The sequence below is a fragment of the Pantherophis guttatus genome, chromosome 4 (genome assembly GCF_059756535.1).
Source record: "Pantherophis guttatus breed Tessera chromosome 4, ASM5975653v1, whole genome shotgun sequence".
NCBI classification, from domain to species: Eukaryota; Metazoa; Chordata; class Lepidosauria; order Squamata; family Colubridae; genus Pantherophis; species Pantherophis guttatus.
Genome location: NC_142066.1, coordinates 16,136,418 through 16,161,174, shown reverse-complemented (window position 1 = coordinate 16,161,174; position 24,757 = coordinate 16,136,418). Strand labels below are relative to the sequence as shown.

The 24,757-nt window shown below is 37.9% G+C and overlaps 1 protein-coding gene across 1 annotated transcript; it reads left to right on the top strand.

Moving 5' to 3' along the window:
- Positions 1-2,696: 2,696 nt before the first annotated feature.
- On the top strand, positions 2,697-24,081 carry LOC132710016 (vomeronasal type-2 receptor 26-like). Its single transcript, XM_060685327.2, has 5 exons — positions 2,697-2,783; positions 11,466-11,540; positions 17,932-18,159; positions 21,114-21,240; positions 23,180-24,081. The coding sequence occupies exons 1-5, from the start codon at positions 2,697-2,699 to the stop codon at positions 24,079-24,081; spliced, it is 1,419 nt and encodes a 472-aa protein (XP_060541310.2).
- The last annotated feature ends 676 nt before the right edge of the window (positions 24,082-24,757 follow it).

The following is a 24,757-nucleotide window of genomic DNA, read 5'->3' as shown; positions in this document are numbered from 1 at the left end:
AAATATTCTGACTCTTCTCTTTCTTTAATCATCAAAGTCAATCTGTTCATTTCTGCACAATCTAGAATTTTTTTAATTACTTCTCCTTCCAAAGGTATTTTCTCTGCTTTCCAATTTTGTGCATAAACAATCCTTGCAGCTGTTATTACATGTATAATCAAATAAATATTTTCTTTACTATTTTTTTCGGAGAGGATACCCAATAGGAACAGCTCTGGTTTAAATTCAATATGTTGCTGTCTCATTTCTTCCAGCCATATCTTAATTTTATTCCAATAGTTTTTAGCTTCTGAACATGTCCACCACATATGGTAATATGACTCTGGTAACTTTTGACATTTCCAACATTTGGCTGATTTATCTTTAAACATTTTTGCCAGTTTCTCAGGTGGCATGTGCCATCTATAAAACATTTTATATTGATTTTCCTTATATGTAGTGGACATAGTTAATTTATAATTCCTTTCCCATAATTGTTGCTGTCAGCTTCTGACTTTCTGCTTTGGCTGCCATAAGAAACGGGGGAGGGAAAAGAGGAGGGGGAGGGAAGCAAGCTGGTGGATTGAAGAAACGAAATCTAAGCACCGAAGTGGCTATCAGGTCAACCGTCATCGCGTTCCTGATTGATGACGATGCCAGACGTGCATCCACCTGACCTCTGGGAGACCTTTGGATTGGGTGATTGATGATGAACAGTGGGAGGGGATGCTTTCTATATGCAACTTTCGTGCCTTTTGCTTCAGTTTCAGCTTTCTTAGATTGCGTTTATTTCATTTTCCAGTAAAAGTACATTACTCTATAAAATATGGAGTTTGGCTCATGCTTTCCTGGACTTTGAAGGAAGCAAGCCTGACATTAAGCTGAAACTCACTTCAGTCATCCTGGAAAACCACCAAGGGGACTGTAACTTAGATCATGTCAGATCAGGGAACTGAGGAAACGCAAATGGGAGCGTCGGGGTCAGCGATGCCTCCATTTCAAACACAGGAAGAAACTGCCGAATGGTTGAGAAGACTCCGACTCCCAGAGGAGACTGAGGAAACCAGATGGTCAAAAAGAGTAGGAAGGCTGCCGGACTGGGGAGAGACCCCCCCAGGGTGTAATCAGCTCCAGACCACGTAAGGGGGAGGCAGTGTGGCTGCAGGAAGAAAAGGAGAAACTCATGCTGGCACAGGCAGCGCAACTACTCCGTGATGTTGAAGAAAGCCAAAAAACCGTGAGTTTTATGGGTTCCCTGTGGAGAAGGGAGGAGTTGGCCCCAGAGGGAAGTCGGAAGACAGCTTATGGGGGAGAAGATGAGGAAGCTGAGGAAAGAATATCTCAGGCTTCGGAGGCTCGAATGAGGGATGCAACAGGTCAGGGACGCCCAGCCTTGCAGGCTCCTCCCTGCAGACGTAAAAAACCAAAAATTCCCCCCCTATCCGGGAAATATGATGGAAATCCGAAGACCTTGGGTTATTTTTTGACTCAAGTATAGAACTACATGCAAGATTGGGGGGAAGACTATTTGTCAGATGCTGCTCGAGTGAGATGTGTCACGAGCGTATTAGAGGGAGTCGCAGCTGAATGGATGGTGGTCCTCCACAATAATGACTCCCCTTTGCTAAGAAACTACAACCAATTCATGGGAGTTCTTATGAGGCGTTTTGAAGACCACCTAGCCAAACGGAAAGCGAGACTTAGAATGAAAAGCATCCAGCAAGGTTGGAGATCAGTGGCAGAATATACCCCAGAATTCTGCGAGCTGGCACCCTACATGACAGGGTGATCAGAAGCAGCTCTACTGGAGAGTTTCAAAGATGGGCTGAATGAAGAGTTATACAAGGATTGTAGAGGCTGGGGGGTTCCCGAAGATTTGCAGAGTTGGTATATAGCAGTTGAGGATGTGGAGATCGAGCTGGCCAGAAGCCGACTCTGAGGGGGGTGTGCTGGAGACCCATCATCCTCCTTTTACCGTAAGGGAGCACCTAAAATGGCCGAAAGGAAGGCGGAATTCAAACCAAAGTCAAAGCCTTTCACCTGTTTCAAATGTGGGGAGGAAGGACATGGGGCTGCCGAATGTTTCTCCAAACCAGTACCTAAGACCACTGGGTTGGGACCCAGGAAGGCTGACAAAACACCTGGAAAAACCCACAGCACTGCCTTGAAAGGAGAAGTCGTTGAGTTCACTCCTCGAAACAAGGGTGAGTTGGGAACTCCGACCACCGCTGATGACAGCGGGACGGACTCTGACTCCGACTCCAATGATCTGGTGAGTCACACCGAGGACCCCATGCTCATCCCCGTAGAAATAAGGGTGCCATCCACAGGGACACAAGCGCAGATATTAGCCCTACTAGACTCTGGGTGCACCAGGTGCACAATCAGCCCGAAAGTGGTGGAGAAGATGGGCCTGAGATTAAAAACGCTAAAAAGGTCTATTGCGTTCTGTCAGTTGGACGGATCTATTGCAGGAGGGGGCCCAGCCAGTTTTGTGACTGAACTCATTGAAATGCAGCTGGGGGATCATGTAGAAAATCTCAGATTCATTGTGGCCCCTGGCATGGAACGACCCCTCATACTTGGACTGCCTTGGCTCCGCAGATGGAACCCCCGAATTAATTGGAAAACCGGGATCCTGCGTATTCGCACCGGAAAACCGAGATTAGAGAGGGAAACCCCCCCTAGAAGATAGATCAGGACCCGAAACTGTGGAAATGGCAGTAGGCCACATTGAAGGAGAGGAAAAGATTCCTAAAGAATATTGGGATCTCCGTGAAGTTTTTAGTGAAAAGGCCTCGGATGTACTGCCCCCCCAAAGGGCTACGGACTGTACCATTGAAATACTCCCTGGTGTGAAATTTCCTAAGCCAAAAATCTACCCCATGACCCCTCGAGAATTAGGGGAATTGTGAAACTTTATTGATAAAAATCTAGAACGGGGGTTTATTAAACCTGCCAAACCCAAAGTGGAGGCACCGGTGTTTTTCCGAGAAAAGAAGGATGGTTCCTTTCGCTTGGTAGTTGATTATAGGAACCTAAATGCAATTTGTGTAGAGAACGTTTACCCCCTACCACTCATGAAGGACATGCTATCTCACTTAGGAAAGGGAAAAATCTTCACCAAACTTGACTTACGAGAAACTTACTACCGAGTGAGAATTAAAAAGGGAGATGAGTGGAAAACAGCATTTAGCTGTCGACTTGGATGTTTCCAGTTTAAAGTACTCCCATTTGGACTACAGGGAGATCCTGCAGTATTCATGCAATTGATTAATGAAGTACTGCATGAGCACCTGTTTAAGGGGGTTCTGGTCTACTTGGACGACATTCTTATCTACTCAGAGAACATGGACGATCATGTAAAATTGGTGCGAATGGTTCTGAAAAAACTCAGGGCTGCTGAACTATATGCCAAACTTTCTAAGTGCGAGTTTCATCAAAGTAAAATTGACTGTCTTGGATATCACATATCACATGAGGGGATAGAGATGAACCCTGGGAAGGTTCAGGCCATATTGGAATGGGCCGCCCCACGCACCCGCAAACAGTTACAAAGTTTCCTGGGATTTGCAAATTTCTATAGACAGTTTATCCCCTCATTTGCCAAAATAGCTCTGCCTATAACAAATCTTCTGAAAACTAAGGGTGAGGCAAAACCAAGGCCCTCACAACCTCTTGAATGGACTATGGACTGTCAAGCAGCTTTTGAAAAATTGAAATGACTGTTTGCTGCTGAGCCGGTCCTCAAATATCCAGACATGGAAGAGCCTTTTGTAGTACAAGCAGACGCGAGTGACATGGCTATGGGAGCAGTGCTTTTGCAAAAGAACACAGAAGGGGAATTACAACCCTGTGCTTATACGTCCCGTAAATTATCAGAAAACGAGAGGAGATGGGCCATATGGAAAAAGGAAGCTTTTGCGGTGCGATGGGTATTGTTAACGTGGAGACAATTTCTGGAAGGAGCAAAGCACCCATTTGAAGTTTGGACTGATCACAAAAATCTGGAGGCATTGAAAACACCACGTAAACTGTCACCTAAGCAAGCTCGTTGGGCCCAGCATTTTAACCATTTTAATTTTACCCTACGCTACATTCCTGGTGGAAAGAATTTCATGGCGGATGCCCTCTCCAGAATGCCTCAATACAACAGTACCAAGAAAGAAGTGGTTCAACCCATCATCCCCTCCACACAACTGGCAGCGCCTGTGACTACCAGAGCTCAGGCGAGGGCTGATCCAGCTTTCTCAGATGACCTGCTACAGAAATTACAAGAAGCCTTAAAAACTGATGAATGGTTTAAAACCCATTCAAATGAATGCACTCTTCGTGATGGTCTAGCTTGGATTGGGGTTAAATTGTATGTTCCCGAGAGTTTAAGACTAACAGTATTACAATACGCTCATGATGCCAAGGCAGCCAGATGCTTTGGATTTGTTAAAACTCTACACCTTGTTAAAAGACAGTTTTGGTGGCCTGCCCTCAAAACGACATAGAAGCATACGTGGCTAGTTGTCCGGTGTGTGCCTCGGCTAAAAGACCTCTGGGAAAGCCACCTGGGTTGCTGCAGAGTGTGGCAAGACCGGATGCTCCTTGGAAGGAAATATCCATGGATTTTATTGTGGACTTACCAGAAAGTGAAGGGTGCCCAGTCATTTGGGCAGTAACAGATTTGTTTTCCAAACAAGTACATTTCATCCCCTGCTCTAAAATCCCTTCTGCAAAAACTCTTGCAAAACTATTTATTCGTCATATTTACAGATTACATGGAGCTCCAAAACATATAATTTTGGATAGGGGTGTACAATTTACTTCCAAATTTTGGAAGGAGTTTTTAAAATTAATAGGCTCCGCCCAAGGACTAAGCTCCGCCCACCACCCTCAAACCAATGGGGCCTGTGAGAGAACCAATGCTGTGTTAGAACAGTACCTGAGATGTTATGTAAATTACCAGCAAGACAACTGGGTGGATTTATTGCCTTTTGCGGAGGTGGCATACAACAACTCTATCCATAGCAGCACTGGATTCACTCTGTTTAAGGTGGCGTCTGGTCAGGATTTTGTGCCAATTCTTGAGTTACCACAAGACACCCCACAAAACCCATCTTTGGCTGAGTGGATCGAACGGAGCACGTGGTCTGTAACTCGAAAAGCATTAGATGATGCACACCAAGTGCATAAGACACAAGCAGATAAAAAACGGTCCCCGGCACATGTGTATAAAGTGGGTGACAGGGTTTATCTCTCCACCTAATACTTACAGACTTCACAAAAATCAAAAAAGCTTGGACCCAAGTATGTGGGTCCTTTCCGAGTCACTAGACTTATTAATCCAGTCACAGTTGAATTGGAATTGCCAAAAACTTTGAGACAGATACACCCTGTGTTTCATGTTAGTTTGTTGAAACCAGAACACTTGTCACTTTTATGACCAGAACAAGACTCCCCTCCTGTTCCCATACTGATAGAGGGGGAGCAACATTTCGAAGTCAACGAAATTTTAGACTCTAGGAAGCACCACGGTAGGGTGCAATATTTGGTGGCCTGGAAACATTTCCCGCTGTCTCAAGCTGAGTGGGTGAACAAACGTGATGTCCGGGCGCCAAAGAAAGTGCAGTTGTTTCATAACAAATACCCTGATAAGCCTTAATGTCTATTTTGCAATCTTTTTCTCCCTTCCCTTCTTATTCCTTATTTAGGACTAACATCTTTTTCCTGGAGGGGCTGAATGTCAGCCTCCGACTTTCTGCTTTGGCTGCCATAAGAAACGGGGGAGGGAAAAGAGGAGGGGGAGGGAAGCAAACTGGTGGATTGAAGAAACGAAACCTAAGCACCGAAGTGGCTATCGGGTCAACCGTCATCGCGTTCCTGATTGATGACAATGCCAGACGTGCATCCACCTGACCTCTGGGAGACCTTTGGATTGGGTGATTGATGATGAACAGTGGGAGGGGATGCTTTCTATATGCAACTTTCATGCCTTTTGCTTCAGTTTCAGCTTTCTTAGATTGTGTTCATTTCATTTTCCAGTAAAAGTACATTACTCTATAAAATATGGAGTTTGGCTCATTCTTTCCTGGACTTTGAAGGAAGCAAGCCTGACATTTGCCGTTTTTCTGGATCAATTGAATATCCAAAATTTTTATCGGTACTGTCTGGAATAGAAATAATAATCTTGGTAATATATTCATCTTTATTATTGCAATCCATCCCATAAATCAGTGGTTCTCAACCTTCCTAATGCCACGACCCTTTAATACAGTTTCTCATGTTGTGGTGACCCCCAACCAGGGGTGGGTTCTAAATTTTTTTACTACTGGTTCTGTGGGTGTGGCTTATTTTGTGGGCGTGGCTTGGAGGTCATGTGACTGAGTGGACGTGGCTAGTGGTCATGTGACTATATGTATAGGGACTACTCAGAGGGCTGAAAAAAGTCATTTCTGACAGGTCCTCGCACTTTTGACTGGTCCTCACACTTATGACCATCCTCACATTTATGCCTGTGCAGCATTCTTAACAACCATGTCACTCATTTCACTACTGCTTCTCTTCAACATGGTATAAGATAGGGCAAAAACATAAAATGTGAGGACAGTCGTAAGTTCGAGGACTGGTCAAAAGTGCGAGGACCAGTCAAAAATAACTTTTTCAGCCCTCTGAGTAGTCCATATGCATAAAAGGATACAGCAATAGAGAGGGATGAAGGAAGGGAAGGGAAATTAGAGTAGGAGTGAAAGTAAGAGAGGGAGGAAGAGAGGAGGAGAAGGAGAAAGAAAGAGGAAGTAGGGAGAAGAAGAAGGGGGGAAGAGAAAGTAAGTAAGAAAGAAAAGACAGAGGTGGTAGGTTTGAGGAGAAAGATTGCTGTACAATAAAAAAGATGAAAGGGAAGAAAGCCAAACCCAAACAAATATTAAGATATTAAGATAAAGAATGAATTGTTAAACTTTAAAGAATAAAAAGAGAACAAATAGCAATAAATAGAAACACACATACAAACATAAAACGTATTTTCTTTGAACAGAGTATTTGGCCAGTTCACAAATTTAAACAGTTGTAGGAGGTTAGCACCCACCCCTTTCCTAGAAGAATGAAATATTTTGGGAAATATTAAAAAGGCAGAATATTATATTTTCCTGTATGAGAAATGGAGAAGCATATTTTACAGACAAAGCAACTCCCACCTTCCTGCCCCCCACCCTTTGTTAATGGGCCAGAGGCAGAAACTCAATCCTTTGTCAAAGGACATTTGCAAAACAATAGCAACAGAAACTAACACAATGGGCCCCATCAAGCCATGTGATCCTGTCCACCATTAAACCATCTTTCCAAGCAGTCTCCATGTTTCCAGTGTCTTTTTCCCCACTTGGAGCAGAACCCAGAAGGATATTTCTTCCAACACAGTATTTAGTCATTTCAATTAAATTTACAATTTTTATATTTCCTTTTTACCATATTTACTCATCTATTTTTTTAAAAAACCAATATTACCCTTCATCCTCATCTCTAATCTTAATCAAATTCAATTTTTCCCTTCTATTCTATATTATACCCCTTCCCATTGTCATCTATTTTTATATCCATCCTCACATTGGTTAATTATGTAATACAGTTGTTTAATACAAATTCAACATTTTAATATAAATCAATTAATTATATAACTACCTTTTTTGTATATTAATCAATATGAACATGAATATTCCAATTATTTCCATGCAATCCAATTTCTTACAAATCAATTAATTATATTTACCAATAATAATAAACCAAATAATTTCTCCCATATATTCCTCCAAACCACAACTTAACCATTTCTGCTTTCAACACAATATGCAATTAATAGTATCTCAATTATTACAATTCCCTAGTTAAATAGAGCTTTTTTTCTTCTGTGATTTAAAATCTTGAACCTCCTCTTGCCCTAAATTTCCCATTGTTTGCAGTTTGCACCTACCTTTTTTGGTGAGGAAAAAGAAAAAGAAATCTCTCTGCCTCATTTTGTCACGTTGCAGCCAAGACCCTGCTTACTTTCAATTTTGCTTTTTCAGCATAGCTAGGGGGAAAAAAATCTGCTCCAGGAATTTACCTCTTTGCAGCTAGCTAGCAACAGAGCCCTCCGCAAAACAGCTGAGAGTAGGGCGGCTCTTTGAAGCCCGGCGGCAAGAATTTAAAGTTTTTTTCCCCTCTAGCCATTAGCTGGGACTCCGGAGGCAGCAATAGATTGGGAGTGGGTGGGGTAAGCCAACGGCGACCGGGCGATCCAGCAGAGGCAGAGGGTGAGGGTGAGTGAAGGCATGGGGGGGTGAGAGAGGGCTTTGGCGACCCCCGTGAAATGGCCATTCGACCCCCAAAGGGGTCATGACCCCCAGGTTGAGAACCGCTGCCATAAGTGATAATTGAAGATTCTTCCGCTTCTCCAAATCTTTCTCAATTTGGTGTTTTAGTCTATAATAATTGTATTTTTTTACCATTACTCATCTTGAGGTTAAATATACTCCAAGGTATTTAACTCTTTTCACCATTTGTATATCTAAATTCTCTTTTATCTCTCTTTTTTGTTTTTCTGTAATATTTTTCACCAAATTTTTTGTTTTATTTTTATTTATTTTCAAGCCAGACACCTTTCCATATCCCTCTACTTGTTCTAGTAATTTAGGGCCTGTTATTTGTGGTTCCTCTATGATGAATATTAAACCATCTGCAAAAGCTTGCAATTTATACTCCTGTTTTTTTAATTTTCATCCCTTTTATCTCTTCATTTCATCTAATGTTTCTATTTAAAACTTCTAAAGTCAAAATAAACATCAATGGTGATAGAGGACATCCTTGTCTAGTACCTTTCGTGATATTGACATTTTCTGTCATTTTTCCATTCATCATTATCTTACGGATTGTCTGTCATAAACCGTTTTTATAGTATTTATAAATCTCTCCCCAAAATCCATTATCTGCAATTGTTTTATCATAAATTGCCAGTTCACATTATCAAAAGCTTTTTGTGCATTCAAAAAGGCCATTTGCTTTTCTGAGTGTGTCTCATAATATTCCAAAGTATTCAAAATTATCCTCATATTGTCTCTAATTTGCCTTTTTGGTAAAAATCCATTTTGATCCATATGAATATATTCATTTAATGTTTTTTTCAACCTATTTGCCATTATTATTGAAGCAAAACTCTTGTAATCCACATTTAACAATGAAATTGGTCTATAATTTTTTATCAGTTGTAAATCTGTGTCCTCTTTAGGTATAAGTGTTACATATGCCCCACCCCATGAGTCTGGCATTCTTGCTTCATTAAAAGTTTATTAAATAATTCCAACATTACATTACTCATCACTTCTTGTAATATTTTGTATAATTCAGCTGGTAAACCATCCGGTCCTGGTGCTTTCCCACTTTGTTGTCTTTTTATTGCTTCTGTTAATTCCAACATTGTTATTCTTTCTTCTAACATTCCCTTATATTGTTCTGTTATTTTACTTAAGTCTGATTTTTCCAAATAACTTATTATCTCTTCCTCCAGAATCTTCTCTTGAAAATAAAGTTTTTCATAATATTTTTGAATTACTTTCTTTTTTTCTTCATTTCTATAGTGTAGTTTCCCTTCTTCATCTTGTAAGTGTTTTATAATTTTCTTCTCCTTCTCTTTTTTTAATTTATATGCTAACCACCTTCCTGGTTTATTTGCATTTTCAAAACAATTCTGCTTAGTTGCTCTCAATTTATTTGCTAATGATTCCTGTTCATTTAAATTTATTTCATGTTTTTTCAATTCCATCAACTATGAGTTTATTCCTCATTACATATCTTGTATGTACTCTAAAAGCTTCATCAATCTCATTTAAAATCTTTTCCTTGGATTGTCTCAAAGCTTCTGACAGAATCTCAGTAATCATCTCAGGTAAATTTTCTCTGTTTTCTTCCTCTATATTTGAGATCTTAAGTAAAATTCAGAATGCTCCATTTCCAACAGGATATTTGTTTTTTTTCTTGTGTTTTGTCAGTTGACATCAATTTTTCTTCTAGTTCCTCAACCTTCTTCTCTCTCGTTTCCGCTTTTTCTTCTACTTTCTGGATTCTCTCCTCATTGTTCCCAATCATAGCTTCTATTTCTTTTAACTCCTGTTTTAAATCATCATGAAGCGATTGCATAAAGTTTTTTACTTCCATCATCTCTGAGGTTTTCTGTGTTTCTGTTGTTGAGGAACTTGATGTTGAATGTAAGTGAGCTGTAAATTTCTTCATTTCCACCTTTCCAAATAATTTATAATCCTCTTGTGGTTTATTTATAATCCAAGTGTCTAACCCACCCAATAGTTGGATTAGCAAAAATAAGAGAAAAAGAAGAGAAAAACAAAAACAAAAAAATCTCAATCAATCACCTCCCTCTAAACATTCAAAGCTCCAAACCTCCCATCAAAAGAGAGAGAGAGAGAGAGAGAGAGGAAAAAGAAAAAAACCCAATCCAACTACAAAAGATAAAGGTTCAAAATAAAAATCCAGACAGCAATAACAAAAAGAAAGAAAACATTTTTCTTCTTCTGACTCTTCAAATCATAATCCAAATTCTTAGCACTCTAATTCTGTTAAATTCAGTAAAAAGCCTCTAAACAGAAGGCAATTCAAAAAAAGAAAAAAAGAACAAAAACTTTTCACTTTCCCACCAACAAATCTCAAAACAGAGCGCTTCAAAGTGTTCACAAAAGATTATGTCACCCCAGAAGAAGAAAAAAATGATATAAGATTAAAAGCCAAAAAGAAAAAGGAAAAGAAAAGTTCAAAGGAAAGTTCAAAGTCTAGTCTTCTCTCTTCCACATCTGTTCTGTTATCATTTAGCCAAAATGTCAAGGTGAATTGTTATTAGAATTTCTTCTAAGTCTTCAAAGTCAAAATCTTTTCCCTTCTGCCACTAGATGGCACTGCAGGTTAACTTTCAATAAAAATACAATGCTTTCACTCCTTTTAAAAAAATGTTGTTTCAAAGTTTCATTTATCAATCACCACCGTTCTATAACGAAATGGGATTCAATCTTCAATTTATTGTCCAAATTCTTGTTATTAATTTTAAAGAGGTTGAAAGTTCCCCAAGTCCTTCTTAATCAGTAAAAATAAAATATTTTTTTAAAATTTGATTTATATAAATATTTATTTAAATAAAATTAAAACTTCCAGTTTCGCTTTCCTTGCCGCCTAATTACCGGATGTGAGAGCGAATACACACCCGCTCTCACTCCTCACTCTCAGCAAGTCTTTTTCCACCCTATAGATCTTTCAAGTGAATTTAAAGGGAAACTCTATCTCTCTTTTAAAAAAAGGAAAAATAGTCAAATCACTCTCACCTCGATGTCACACGCTGTCTCTTTACTTCCTCTTCTGTCGCTTTCTGCACTGCCCGGTTTGAGGAGCTTCTTCTGGTCCAGACAGGGAGTTTGCAATCTCCCTATGCTGACTGGTCCGTGCTCCTCTTGTTGTCATCCCTACAGGATGACTTAGGTCACTGGGGACTCCCGGACAGCAGAGATATCGACAAATCCTTGAGAGCCCTCAAAGAGTCCATTGTATTGCCACAATGCTGGCCAGCCCCCCCCCACCCCGTTGGTTTTATTCTTGTTGGTTTTGGATATATGCTTTCCTGGGTTGTATATGGTTGAGGTTTTTTTTCTTTGTATTTATTCTTATTGATAAAACACAATAAATATACAGTATAGAAAAACAATAAAGAAAATTCTACTTGACATATCAATCTCATCAAAGCATGCATTTCTCTATATCATCTTTGTTATTGTGGCAACATGAAGGGAATTGTATATGTTCTTTTTCTTTTTTTGTACTCTCTGAGATGGACTTTTGTTAAGGATATTGTTGTGTTACCAACCAGCAGAGTGTAGAGCACAGAGAAACATTGCTGAGAGCAATGAATAAGAGCTGTGCAAACTGGTTTATCAAAAGTTTACTTTATAGTGAAAAAACAATGTCATAGTCTTGAAATTAATCCAAGTCTTTGCCAGTTAAATCAGTCCAGTGATACAAAAATCTTCTTACCACACAAACAGTAGTTGGTTAGAATAACAAACTCACTCTGGTTCACAAACCATGATGGTAACAGATACATCCAACGATGATAGCACAATGCAACTCCACACACTATGGTAGCATATCATCAACTGAATACGTTACAGTACCTTTCTTAAATACGTTTACAACTAGTGATTATCTAATTACAGCATGACTCAGCATTACAATGAATCAGCAGTAAAACGTTAAAGTCACATAATACATATTCATATTAAAATCACAGAACACATATATTGCCTGGACAACTTGTTAGGCTCAAACCATATCCTAACAACTTTGAAGTCAAATACTCTCACATGGTCTATATTCAATTTTGTTCTCATAGTATAATAGAAATGATGTTGTCTATATGTCCTTCACTGGCCAAAATTCAGTATGACTAGGAAGTCTCTTGGGGACATTGGAGTTTTGTTATAAAACAAATTAATTTTGCAAAATAAAAGAAGAAAAAGAACAAAACAGAACTGGTTCTGTAACTCTTGAGTCATTCATTACCTTCTCTATAATTATGAACTTCTTCAGCAAACTGAGGAATTCCCAGGGCCATTAATACTACTGACAGAGACTTTAAACATCTCCTCTGGCCTTCAGAAATAGAGGGACTATAGAGATAGAATAATATCCTAGGCTTGGCACTGAGGTTTTAACCTGCATTTACCTGGCTTTCAATCCATCCCTTTGCTTTGCAGATCAAGGGTGTGCTAACAATAATGTGGGATCCGAGGAAGTCTTTCTTTTCACAAATGATATTCTATGTAGCTGTAATTCTTGGTTTCCTCATATTATTCTTTCTCCCTAAGAGTGTTGGCCAAATTCCAGTAGCAAAATGCATGAGGACTGAGCCTGCATCAATTCTTCATAAATATTATCAAGCTGGGGACCTCATTGTTGGTGGCATAATTTCTCAGACCTTTGTTGTGTCTGAAAGGATGTTATTCAGATGTCATCCCAATAAGGGTGATTTGGTAGAATACATGTGAGGAACTATTTTAAAACTTCCTATTCTTTTTTTATATTTTCTCCGCATGACATTTGACAGTGTATGATTTTGGTCATCTGTGAAGAACCAAGTGTCTTTTAAATTATGTACTGTAGCATCTGTTTATTTTTCTTCAGAAAAATACCTCTTTCTGTTCAGTGTAGTCTGATGGTGTGAGTACGTCTTACAGTATAAATCATTTTAATTTAGTTCAATAGCAAACAAGAAATATTTATAATAAAATACATCATTCTTCTAGTGCTTGAAAACAGGAAAGAAGAAAACTTTATTTTGTAACTAATTATACAGAGAATGCTTAACTATTTTTTAAATTTCATTGTAGAATATTGTCACAGAGCTACCAACACATCTTGGCTGTGGTTTTTGCTGTAAAGGAGATTAATAAAAATCCCCAGATCTTAACCAATATCACACTAGGCTTCAACATTTACAATAACTATTTTCTTCCGAGATATACTTATATTGCTGCTCTGGAACTCCTCTCTACACCAAATAGATTCATCCCTAATTATAAATGTCACAATCAGAAGAATCTGATGGCTGTCATAGGAGGACCTAGTTCTATTGAATTTCTTGATATGGCTACCATTATGACAGCTTACAAATTTGTGCAGGTAAGTCCTTTGCTTAACATATATTGGAGATTGAGGTGGGTTAATGACATTTTAGTATTCTAAAATTTCATTGTGGACAATAAATTTCATTGTGTTTTCTTTTGGAGAAAGTTTAAAAACAAATGTAGCTTCGATAATCTCAGCTGAATTATGGAAAGAACATCCAAATATAACAAGTACAGCTGTATATATGGTAATCCTTCAGGTTCAAAGAAAACATGGTATTGTGTTGCTTACCTCTGGATACAGAGGTGACACTACAGTTTCAGTCTGGGGGTGCAGAGTCTACAGAATGGAGGGCAGCACAAGAAGTCATTGTTATAATAACTGTGCGTCTTATTCTGTGTCCCACTCATGGTTTTCGATCAATTGGGAATCATCTGCCTCAATTGCTCACCTGCTAAGATATCCTTCTAAAGTTTCCAGATGCTCACAAGCTTCAGTGGAGCTGTAAAAGTTTCATTTCTCTAGTTAACTCATTCATAACCAGCACCTCCCCATCTTCATCTAATGGCAAGTAGAAAAGACAAAGCACGTAGCTGCCAAAGTTTCATTCTTGACAATCAGGAGTTCAATGCTGCTGGACTCAACATGATCAACTTATTAAAAATTAAATTAAATGATTAAATTGAAACATTAATTAAATTCATTTCAGTTAATATTATGTAGCATATTAATCAGTGGTATTTAATACAATTATATTAAAATATACCAAAGACCCACCATTTACTGTTTGACTGGTATTTTTCATCACCTCGTTTGTTTTAGGTTGCATATAGTTCTGTCCCAGAGACCAATAGCATTACGCAAAATCATTTCTTTTATTGGATGCTTCCAAAGGCTGATCATCAATATCATGGACTTCTCCAGCTCTTTTTGCATTTTGGCTGGACCTGGATTGGGATGTTGTACTTTACTATTGGCAACATAGCTGGGACTTTGCTGAGAAATATTATTCCCATGTTTTCCAGAAGTGGGATCTGTTTTGAATTTGTAGAAAAAATACCAGGTGGATTTCTCAGTGAGGATGAGAAGACAATGCGTACATCATACAACATTTTAAGCATTGTTTTTAAGAGTACAGCTAAAATAGTGATGTTTCTGGGGGGATTTCAGAGTATGCTAAATTTAAGGGCTTTGCTCAGAATTTCAGAATATAATGATATGCCATGTAACCCCAAGGTTTGGTTTATGACAGCGGAGGCAGACTACTCATCCCTTCCTTTCCAAAGATATTGGGATCTTAATTTCATTCATGGCTCTATAACGCTTGCCGTACATTCAAAACAAGTGTCGGCTTTCCAGAAATTTGTTCAGATGAGGAGCCCCGTTTTAGATAAGGAAGATGGATTTCTAATACAGTTTTGGCAACAGATCTTTAACTGTTTGCTTCAAGCTTCCATCACAGATGAACAGAATGACAATATCTGCACTGGGGAGGAGAAACTAGAGATTCTCCCTGTATCTATGTTTGAAACCAGCATGACTGCCCACAGCTACAGTATCTACAATGCTGTCCACGCAATTGCACATGCTTTGCATGCCATGCATTCTTTCCAAGGCCAACAAAGAAGAATGACGAGAAAGAATTTCCTGAATCAACAGTCATGGAGGGTAAGGAGAATAATTAGGACCTTCCACTAAGTATATTAAAGCAGTAACATAGGATATGTATCAGCTTTTTCATTTTTGAACTGCTTGGGTATATAGTGACCTTTAGTAATTTTCACTATTTATGTCTTGTGAGATATAAAATTATGTTTTAAAACAATAGCCCAATATAGTTTCCTATTAGATCTGAATTCTACAATCTGAATTATTTTTTTTAGAAATGAGGTAATTCTAGATATTAAAGGTTACTCTTATGAAAACTTAGTCATTCTTCTAAGGAAGAAATCCAATATGCCTTCCCATAAGACATTTATAATAACTCTGCAGCAATTAACATATACAAAGCAAATTAAGTATACTTTGAGGGAATATATGGTTTGATAAAAATTTACAAAAATATAACAATTTATGATGGGAATTTAATTTTCAACATTTGTTTCTTCCTGAATGAATTACTTCTCAAAACTTTGTGTATGTTGCTCACCACACTTTCAATTTTTTTTGCCCAAAATAATTTGTGTATTTTAACCATCAATACTACCAGTCATAGAACACCTTATACCAATTTTCTCTATGTATAACATTCAACTCCAGGGACTTGTCCAAGTACCCACTAGGAGTCAATACTGACTCAAAGGTGCATGTAGACACACACACACACACACACACACACACACACACACACACATTCACATATGAGGAGAAAGAGAGACAGACAGACAGACAGAGAGAAAACATTCACAATAAAAGTTATTCCCTTGAAATTCCAATTATTGCTACCATAATCAAAGTCAATATACATTTTATCCTATCACATTTGACCTTCTCAGATTCTGATTAATATTAATATAACAACTTTTAAATTAGAAGGAGCAAATAAACAAAATTGTGTGTCACAAGGTTTTAAAATTCAGAAATCAAAGTCTTTCAAAATTTCCTTGTTTCTCCTGTTCTTTTTGTGCTATTTTTCCTATTTTAAAACATTGAAACCAAGTATGTACAGTGGATTATTATGAAGTAGGAAGCCCAAGACCTCTCATGTTTGTCTTATTAAAAATAAAATCTTCCAATTTATTATCTTTCCACAAGATGCCTTTTTTTTCATTTTTATAGAATAGAATAGAACCGAACAGAACAGAACTGAACTGAACTGAACACAATCAAACAGGACAGGACAGGACAGCATAGGACAGAATTCTTTATTGGACAAGTGTGATTGGACACACAAGGAATTTGTCTTGATGCATAGCTCTCAGTGTACATAAAAAGACAAGGTACATTCACCAAGAATCATAAGGTACAACACTTAATGATAGTCATAGGGTACAAATAAGCAATTGAATCATACTAGGAAACAATCAATATAAATCGTAAGGATGCAATCAACAAAGTTACAGTCATACAGTCATAAGTGGGAGGAGATGTGTGATAGGAACGGTGAGAAGATTAATAGTTATGCAGACTTAGTGAATAGTTTGAGGGAATTATTTATTTAGCAGAGTGATGGAATTTGGGAAAAAACTGTTCTTGTGTCTAGTTGTTCTGGTGTGCAGTGCTCTATAGCGTCATTTTGAGGGTAGGAGTTGAAACAATTTATGTCCAGGATGCGAGGAGTCTGTAAATATTTTTACAGCCCTCTTTTTAACTTGTGCAGTATACAAGTCCTGAATAGAAGGTTGGTAGTAATTGTGTTTTTTCTGCAGTTCTAATTATCCTCTGAAGTCTGTATCTGTCTTGTTGGGTTGCAGAACCATACCAGACAGTTATAGAGGTGCAGATGATAGACTCAACAGTTCCTCTATAGAACTGTATCAGCAGCTCCTTGGGCAGTTTGAGCTTCCTGAATTGGTGCGGAAATAATATTCTTTGTTGTGCTTTTTTGATGACATTTTTGATGTTAGGAATCCATTTTAGGTCTTGAGATATGATAGAACCTAGAAATTTGAAGGTCTCTACTGTTAATACCGTGTTGTCTAGTGTTGTAAGAAGTGGTAGTATAGGAGGGTTTCTCCTAAAATCTACCATAATTTCTACGGTTTTGAATGTGTTTAGTTCAAGATTGTTCTGATCACATCACAAGGCTAGTTGTTCAACCTCCCGTCTTTATGCATATTTGTTGTTATCTCGAATGAGTTATTAGTTTATATTATAAAACCCAAAAGTACAAAAGCAAATAGTAGGACACAGAGAGGGAGGTAAGGGGAAGAGACATCCATGGGATGTCTTGTTATCATGATAAAAGTCTTTTTAAAAATAGACATTCAATAACAAGGCAAGAAGTAGAAAGGGTAAACATAAGCTTATTTTTTGTGTGTTTGACCCAGATATTCAGTAGATTATTTATTATTGTATTGTCTCTTATAAGTTTTCTACTTTTTGATAAATGGTTAGATTTCTTTAATGATGCATTATGTCATCTTTACAAAATTGAGTTTTGCAATATATGGCATTATTCTTTGCATAAGAAAAAAAAATATTATTTCACAGATATATTGTTCGTTTCTGGTAGTGTAAATATTTCTCAAGTCTTATTATTGAACTAATGAATATTTTATTTATTGAGTTATTAATAGCATGTTTTGAAAGAGAACTTTAGCTACTGACTGTCCTACAAATATATCTGTTTTCACTTCTTTCATGACTGTTTAGCTCCACCACTTTCTACAAAGGATATCTTTTAATAACAGTGCTGGAGAAAAAATTTCTTTTGACCAGAATGGTGAACTGCTGGCAGGATTTGACATCATAAACTGGATCACTTTCTCAAACCAGACCTTTCTCAGAAAGACAGTTGGAAAGTTAGACCCATCAGTAACCACTGACAAATGTTTGATTATTGATGAACATGATGTGGTTTGGCCCAGCTGGCTTAATCAGGTAGAGTCTATGTTTTTTTAACTCCTGTTGCACTTCTTTCACCACTTTTTCCCCACTGTTCCAAAAGTGTTACACAGCTCAAACTTCAATGTGAATGGCACAGATATTCAGACATGTGAATTGTTTTGTTTTGTTTTGTTTTTTTGCTTGTGAAGCTTGTGCTCAGTGTAATTATGTGGAAAACGATGAGTCCTTCAGAAAGACAGGAATGGTTGATCATCTGCTTCTTTCTTAGTTTCCAGTAATGGAAAGACTTGAGAATTATGGTGCAAATTCATATTCTATCACCATTATAATCCATTCATCCAATTTTTATGTTTATTTTTTTATTTTAATTTGATTTATATGCCGCCCTTCTCCGGAGACTCAGGGTGGCTTACAATGTGTTAAGCAATAGCCTTCATACTTTTGTATATTTTATACAAAGTCAGCTTATTGCCCCCACAAACTGGGTCCTCATTTCACCTACCTTAGAAAGGATGGAAGGCTGAGTCAACCATGAGCCTTGGAGAAATTCGAACCAGCAGAAATTGCAGGCAGCTGTATTAATAACAGGGTGCGTAGACCACTGTACTATCAAGGCTCTCAATGAAGGTTAATATATTTCCTGGATAAGGAATAAAACTGTTAAGAGCAATTTCTGGCCCCATTGCAAATAAGAGAGAATTTGTTTGCCGACAAAATTTAATTCACTGTAGGGTACCAATTTATTTTATTTTATTTATTTAATTTGTTGAACATATACTAGATAACAGGTATAAGTTTAAACATGGATATGAACTAGCAATGAGTACAGTAGGATAGGGACAGTAGGCACGCTGGTTGGCTTATGCACACCCCCTTTACAGACCTCTTAGGAATGGGATGAGGTCCACGGTAGACACTGTAAGGTTGACGCTATGGTGGTTTGAGGCTGTAACAATGGAGTCAGGTAGAGCATTCCAGGCATTGACAACTCTGTTGCTGAAGTCGTATTTTCTGCAATCGAGTTTGGAGCAGTTTACCGTGAGTTTGTATCTGTTGTTTGCCCATGTTACTATTGCGGTTAAAACTGAAATAGTCATTAACAGGTAGGATGTTGTAGCGGACAATTTTGTGTATTAGGCTTAGGTCAGAATCTCCGTACAATCTTTGTACAATCCCATTAGCAAACTCTGTTGATTCAAAACAAATTTGCATACAGATCAATAAATGCAACAATACAGTCAATTAATTTCCTAAGACTCAATATGTTCCTACATGACCACACTGAAGATATAAAGGAAATGAACTAGTCTGATGTAGTGGTTAAGACATCAGGTTGGAAACATGGCAACCATGAGTTCCAGTTCCATTTTAGACAAAAAGCCAGTTGGGTGAGCTTTGACCAGTTACCTTTTCTCAACCTTAGAAAGGAACCAAAGGCAAATCTTGCCAAGAAAACTGCAGGGACTTGTCCAAATAGTCTTTGTGAACCAGACACAAATGAATAGAAGAAAAAAAGAATCATATACTTTGTAATGAGAAGCGCAAGCCAGGTTACCGCAAGACAAATATTATAGGGCAATTGTTTTGTTGCTATAACTGCACTCGATGCCCAGAGGGAAAGATCCACATTCTGTTATTGTCTGTTCCCCACATTCTGAAGTCTGTGTTTCTGAACCCTTTAAAAAAATTTGCTTTGTAATTGTCCTATTATAAACAACCATTACTTTAATATCAGTTCCAACATTTTGTCCAATCCGCCTCTCTATCTCTCTCTCTCCCTCCCTCTCTCTCCCTCCCTCCCTCTCTCTCCTCTCTCTGTCTCTCTCTTTCACACACACACACACACACACACACACACACACACACACACTATTAATATATTAATTGATCTTCTCTGAAGATCAATGCATGATATTAGGTTTCACTAAGACTCAGAAAAATATATTACAATTTGTGGTGTGAGTGATAAAACATTGTCTCTCTTTCTGTCTGAATTTTCTACAGTTTTGCAAACTTAGAAAATTCTATTTCTTTAACAGAAAGACATTGAAAGATGGATCTCCAAAAATTTAACAATCTTAAAGTGAATAAAGATTTTTGTGCATATTTTCTTCATCTCAATTTAATAACCCGGGATTGTATAATCATATCACTGGGGGAAATTGTGCAAATACCAGTCCTTCTCTCCAAACTGAATAATGAGTACCATCTCTAAATATGTTAGGAATTATCATAAAAAAATACTATATATTTTTAGTGATTGTACTAATTTTGAAATCGTTCTCCATTATGGAGGCATTTCTAGTGGCATCTTGGATATATGCTTTTCTTATTATCAATCAAAGTTAACTCCCTCTTGATGACTGCAGAGAATACATCCCACAGATCCTCTGAAATGGTTTGTGCTAATTTTGACTTTTTACCAATTGCATATTTGTTGCTCTTTAGGCAATGACGCTGCTGGACAGAGAACTGGACAGAGAAATTAAGCCCGTACACAACAGTGATGGATAAAATCACCACAAAATATTATTAGATTTTAAATCAATCTAAATCATGTACTGGACGGCACCTAAATATTCTTGGTGGAAATTTCCTGCTTTAGATTAAATGGGAAGTTGAATAAATGCATACATAAAGAAATAAAATCAAATTGTAATGAAAAACTACACCGGAATTATGGTTAACAAAATGAGACCATATATTCATCACAAATTGGGCTTGATTCTAGAGGGTTCTAAACTAACTAACAAAATAAATATGATGTCCTGAATTTGGTTTCAGCTAGACTCATTAGAGTATTCTGGGAAACCTTCTACGTTTGATGACAGATGACGGTTCAATTTTCAGTTTTATGTTCACACGTCAGGTTTTCCTCTCAGAGAATGGAGAACTGCCATGCATTCCCAGATATCTATAAGCTTTACAAATACAGAATTCGAAAGTTATTTTCTATATAACAAACTATCTTTTTCATTCTTGCAAAGGAACGGCCTCTTTCACTCTGTAATGAAAAATGCCATCCAGGCTACAGAAAGACCAAAATTGAAGGACGATCATTTTGCTGCTATGATTGCACTCTATGTCCAAAGGGGAAGATTTCAGACCAGACAGGTAAAAAGAGGAAGGGGGCAAAGGAAGAAAGAGTAGAGAGGAGAGAAAGGAAGGAAGGAAGGAAGGAAGGAAGGAAGGAAGGAAGGAAAGAAAGAAAGAAAGAAAGAAAGAAAGAAAGAAAGAAAGAAAGAAAGAAAGAAAGAAAGAAAGAAAGAAGAGGGAGGGAGGGAAACATTGGATACAGGGACACTGGACGCTGGCTGAGATTTTCTTATATTTTCTCAATTCAACAAGAAATTGGATTATGAAAATAGAAGGAGGGAAAATCAATTTACAACTAGCCCTAAAAGCAATTCTAGTACTTAGAAAAAGAGTTCAACAGTGAAGTTGATTATGCATAACTGGGATTTTCCTTTTATTACATGTGCAGAAGCAGACGTCAGACAGTAACCTTACAAAGATGCTTTTACTTCTATTTCTAGTCTGAGTAGATCTTGAATTGGTCTAAATTGCCCCTTCTCTCTCTGTGATTGTAAAGATTTAACAGATGAGGAGAAGCAAGAAACTGATACAAACCTTGAAAGATGGAATTCTTGGTACAGGGATTACTGTCTATCTAAATGATATTTAAATCTAAGTGCTATTGCTATTTCTGTGCTTATGGAGTTAAGTATTGTACACTCACTGTTGAACTGATAAAAGGTACCTGGAGAAAGTTTCCTCCTCCTCTTACTGTTAATCTTATTCTGACCTAAACATTTTTACACACAAATGTATTCAATGGTGGGATTCAGCCAGTTTGGGCCAGTTGAGGCGAACCGGTAGTTAAATTGCTGCTGGCCCTGACCCTTCCAGGAGTTCCTACATGCCCCATTTTGACTCCCAGGTAAGTGCAGGGAGGTCTACTAGGCCCAAAATGGTGCGTGGGAATGTGTGGCACGCCCCCCCCCCGGTGTCCCATTTTCACTCCCAGGAGGCTTCAGGGAGGCCTACTAGGCCCAAAATGGGGTGGGGGCAGTGTGTCCCCCCCCCCGTGGTGCATTTTCACTCCTAGGAGGCTGTGCCCAAAACAGGGTGCCAAGGACCCTGCAGACCATTTTTGTTCCCAGGGGGTGCAGGAGGCCAAGTGCTGCCTGTCACACCCCATGGCCATGGCCACCATGGCCACGCCTACCCAACTGATCATTAGGGAAGAGAACCAGTTGTTAAATTATTTGAATCCCATCACTGAATGTATTGGACTAAAAAAAACAACAACCCACCAAACCTTCCATTAAGAAATGCAAGTTTTATTTATTTATTTATTCATTTATTTAACTTACTTGCCAAGCATATCACCTCAAGGTGATCTAGATAGCTTATAATCAATAGAAACAATATTAAACGTTAAAACAATACACAATAACATTGCTTTGAAATTGAGAAAAATGGAAGGAAGGGAGTCATATGCACAAAGGAACAAGGTGGGGTCTTAACTTAGTCTATTAATCGTCTCCAGAATGAGATGCCTCTATACAATTTGCAGGTTCTACATTTTCTACAATTCAGACAGATTCAACTGGAATATCCCAATGATTCTTGGAAGTTTCATTTCCATGGAAGAACTAACTGAACAAGAAGTGTCAATTCCAAAAGATATATGCACGCACAAACATATAGATCACATATTTCAGTATAATTAGGAAAATACTAATATTAACCAGAGAAATTATTAAGATCAATACCAAGAAGGAAGGGAGGGAAGGAAGGAAGGAAGTATACAGCTGTAATTTATCTAAGAGAAATATACTGGTATGCACTACAAAATAAAAGGCTTTCCTAGCAATATTTGACAACAATGTGAACTTTAGTATGAAACCTAGGCCAAGAACAACTAGTTTCATTGAAGTTCAATCATAACAGTTACTCATATAGTTTATATTAATAATGGTACCATCATCTACAAAAAGAATTCCAAGCTTTCTGGTATATTTTGACTTAAATACGTTTGGTTTTCCAGATATGGATGATTGCTTCCAATGCCCAGAAGATCAGTATCCAAACAACCACCAGGATTTATGCATGCCAAAGCATGTAACTTATCTATCCTTCAAAGAAATATTGGGGGCCAGTTTAGCTACATCAGCTCTTGTGCTTTCTTTTATCACAACACTGGTGCTAGGAATTTTCTTGAAGTATCACAACACTCCCATCGTCAAAGCCAACAACCGCAGCCTCTCCTACACCCTCCTCATTTCCCTCCTCCTCTCCTTCCTTTGTTCTCTGCTTTTCATCGGTCGACCCGTGAAGGTGACCTGTCTCCTTCGACAGACTGCTTTTGGAATCATCTTCTCAGTGGCTGTTTCTTGCATGTTGGCCAAAACCATCATTGTGGTTCTTGCTTTCATGGCCACCAAACCAGGATCAAGGATGAGGACATGGGTTGGGAATAGACTGGCCCTTTTCATTGTTCTTTCCTGTTCTCTTGTTCAAAGTACCTTTTGTACTATATGGCTTGGAACTTCTCCTCCTTTCCCAGATGTTGATATGTGGTCCATAAGTAGTGAAATAATTATAGAATGTAATGAAGGATCTGTTGCAATGTTTTATTCTGTTTTAGGTTTTATGGGTTTTCTGGCTATAGTCAGTTTTATTGCAGCTTTCTTAGCTAGGAAGTTACCAGACACATTCCAGGAAACCAAGTCAATTACTTTCAGCATGCTGGTGTTTTGCAGTGTCTGGTTGTCCTTTGTGCCTGCCTACATTAGCACCAAAGGAAAATACACAACAGCTGTGGAGATCTTTGCCATTTTGGCTTCTAGTGCTGGGCTCCTGGCTTTTATCTTTTTCCCCAAATGTTACATCATTGTAATTAGACCAGATCTTAATAAAAGAGAGCAATTAACAAAAAGAGTGAATTAAACTATGTTGTCAAGAAAAAAAAATCTCCACTGGTGGAAATACAATGACACCCAGCATTTAAATTCTACCTGATATCATAATGCTAGATAAATGGGAGAATGTATGGACTAATTGGTAAAAAAAATAATTTGAATTATAGTTTGAAAGAACATTTTTATAAAATGATGTATCCTTGGTCTTTGACTCAAGATAGATTAGCAAAAATGTATATAGAGGGACTTCTAACTAGTGTTGGAAATGTAAGAGACACTGGACTATATAGTTTTATGATAGACTGGAAGTCATTTATGGACTTCTACAAATTAAATAGGGTTAAATACAAGTTAAATAACAGATGGTTAACAGAAAGATTTGAAGATTAGTGTAGTTTTAGCTAACCTGCTCACCACATATGCATATACATATATGAGAAAGAGAGGGAAGGAGCGAGGGAGGGAGAGAGTAATGTTGGGTCAATTTGATTATCAGATAGAGATCTCTTCATCTGGAATATTTGTTGATATAATATAGTTTTCTTTTAAAATAAGGAAGAGAATGACTATAACTATTTGTAGACCCATTATGTAAGGGGAGGAGATTTCATAAGGTGCTTTTATTTAATTTCAGCATCCAGCTGGGTTGGATTTTTTATGCTCAATGTTAGACATTTGTGTTATTATTATTTTTTCTTTGTTGT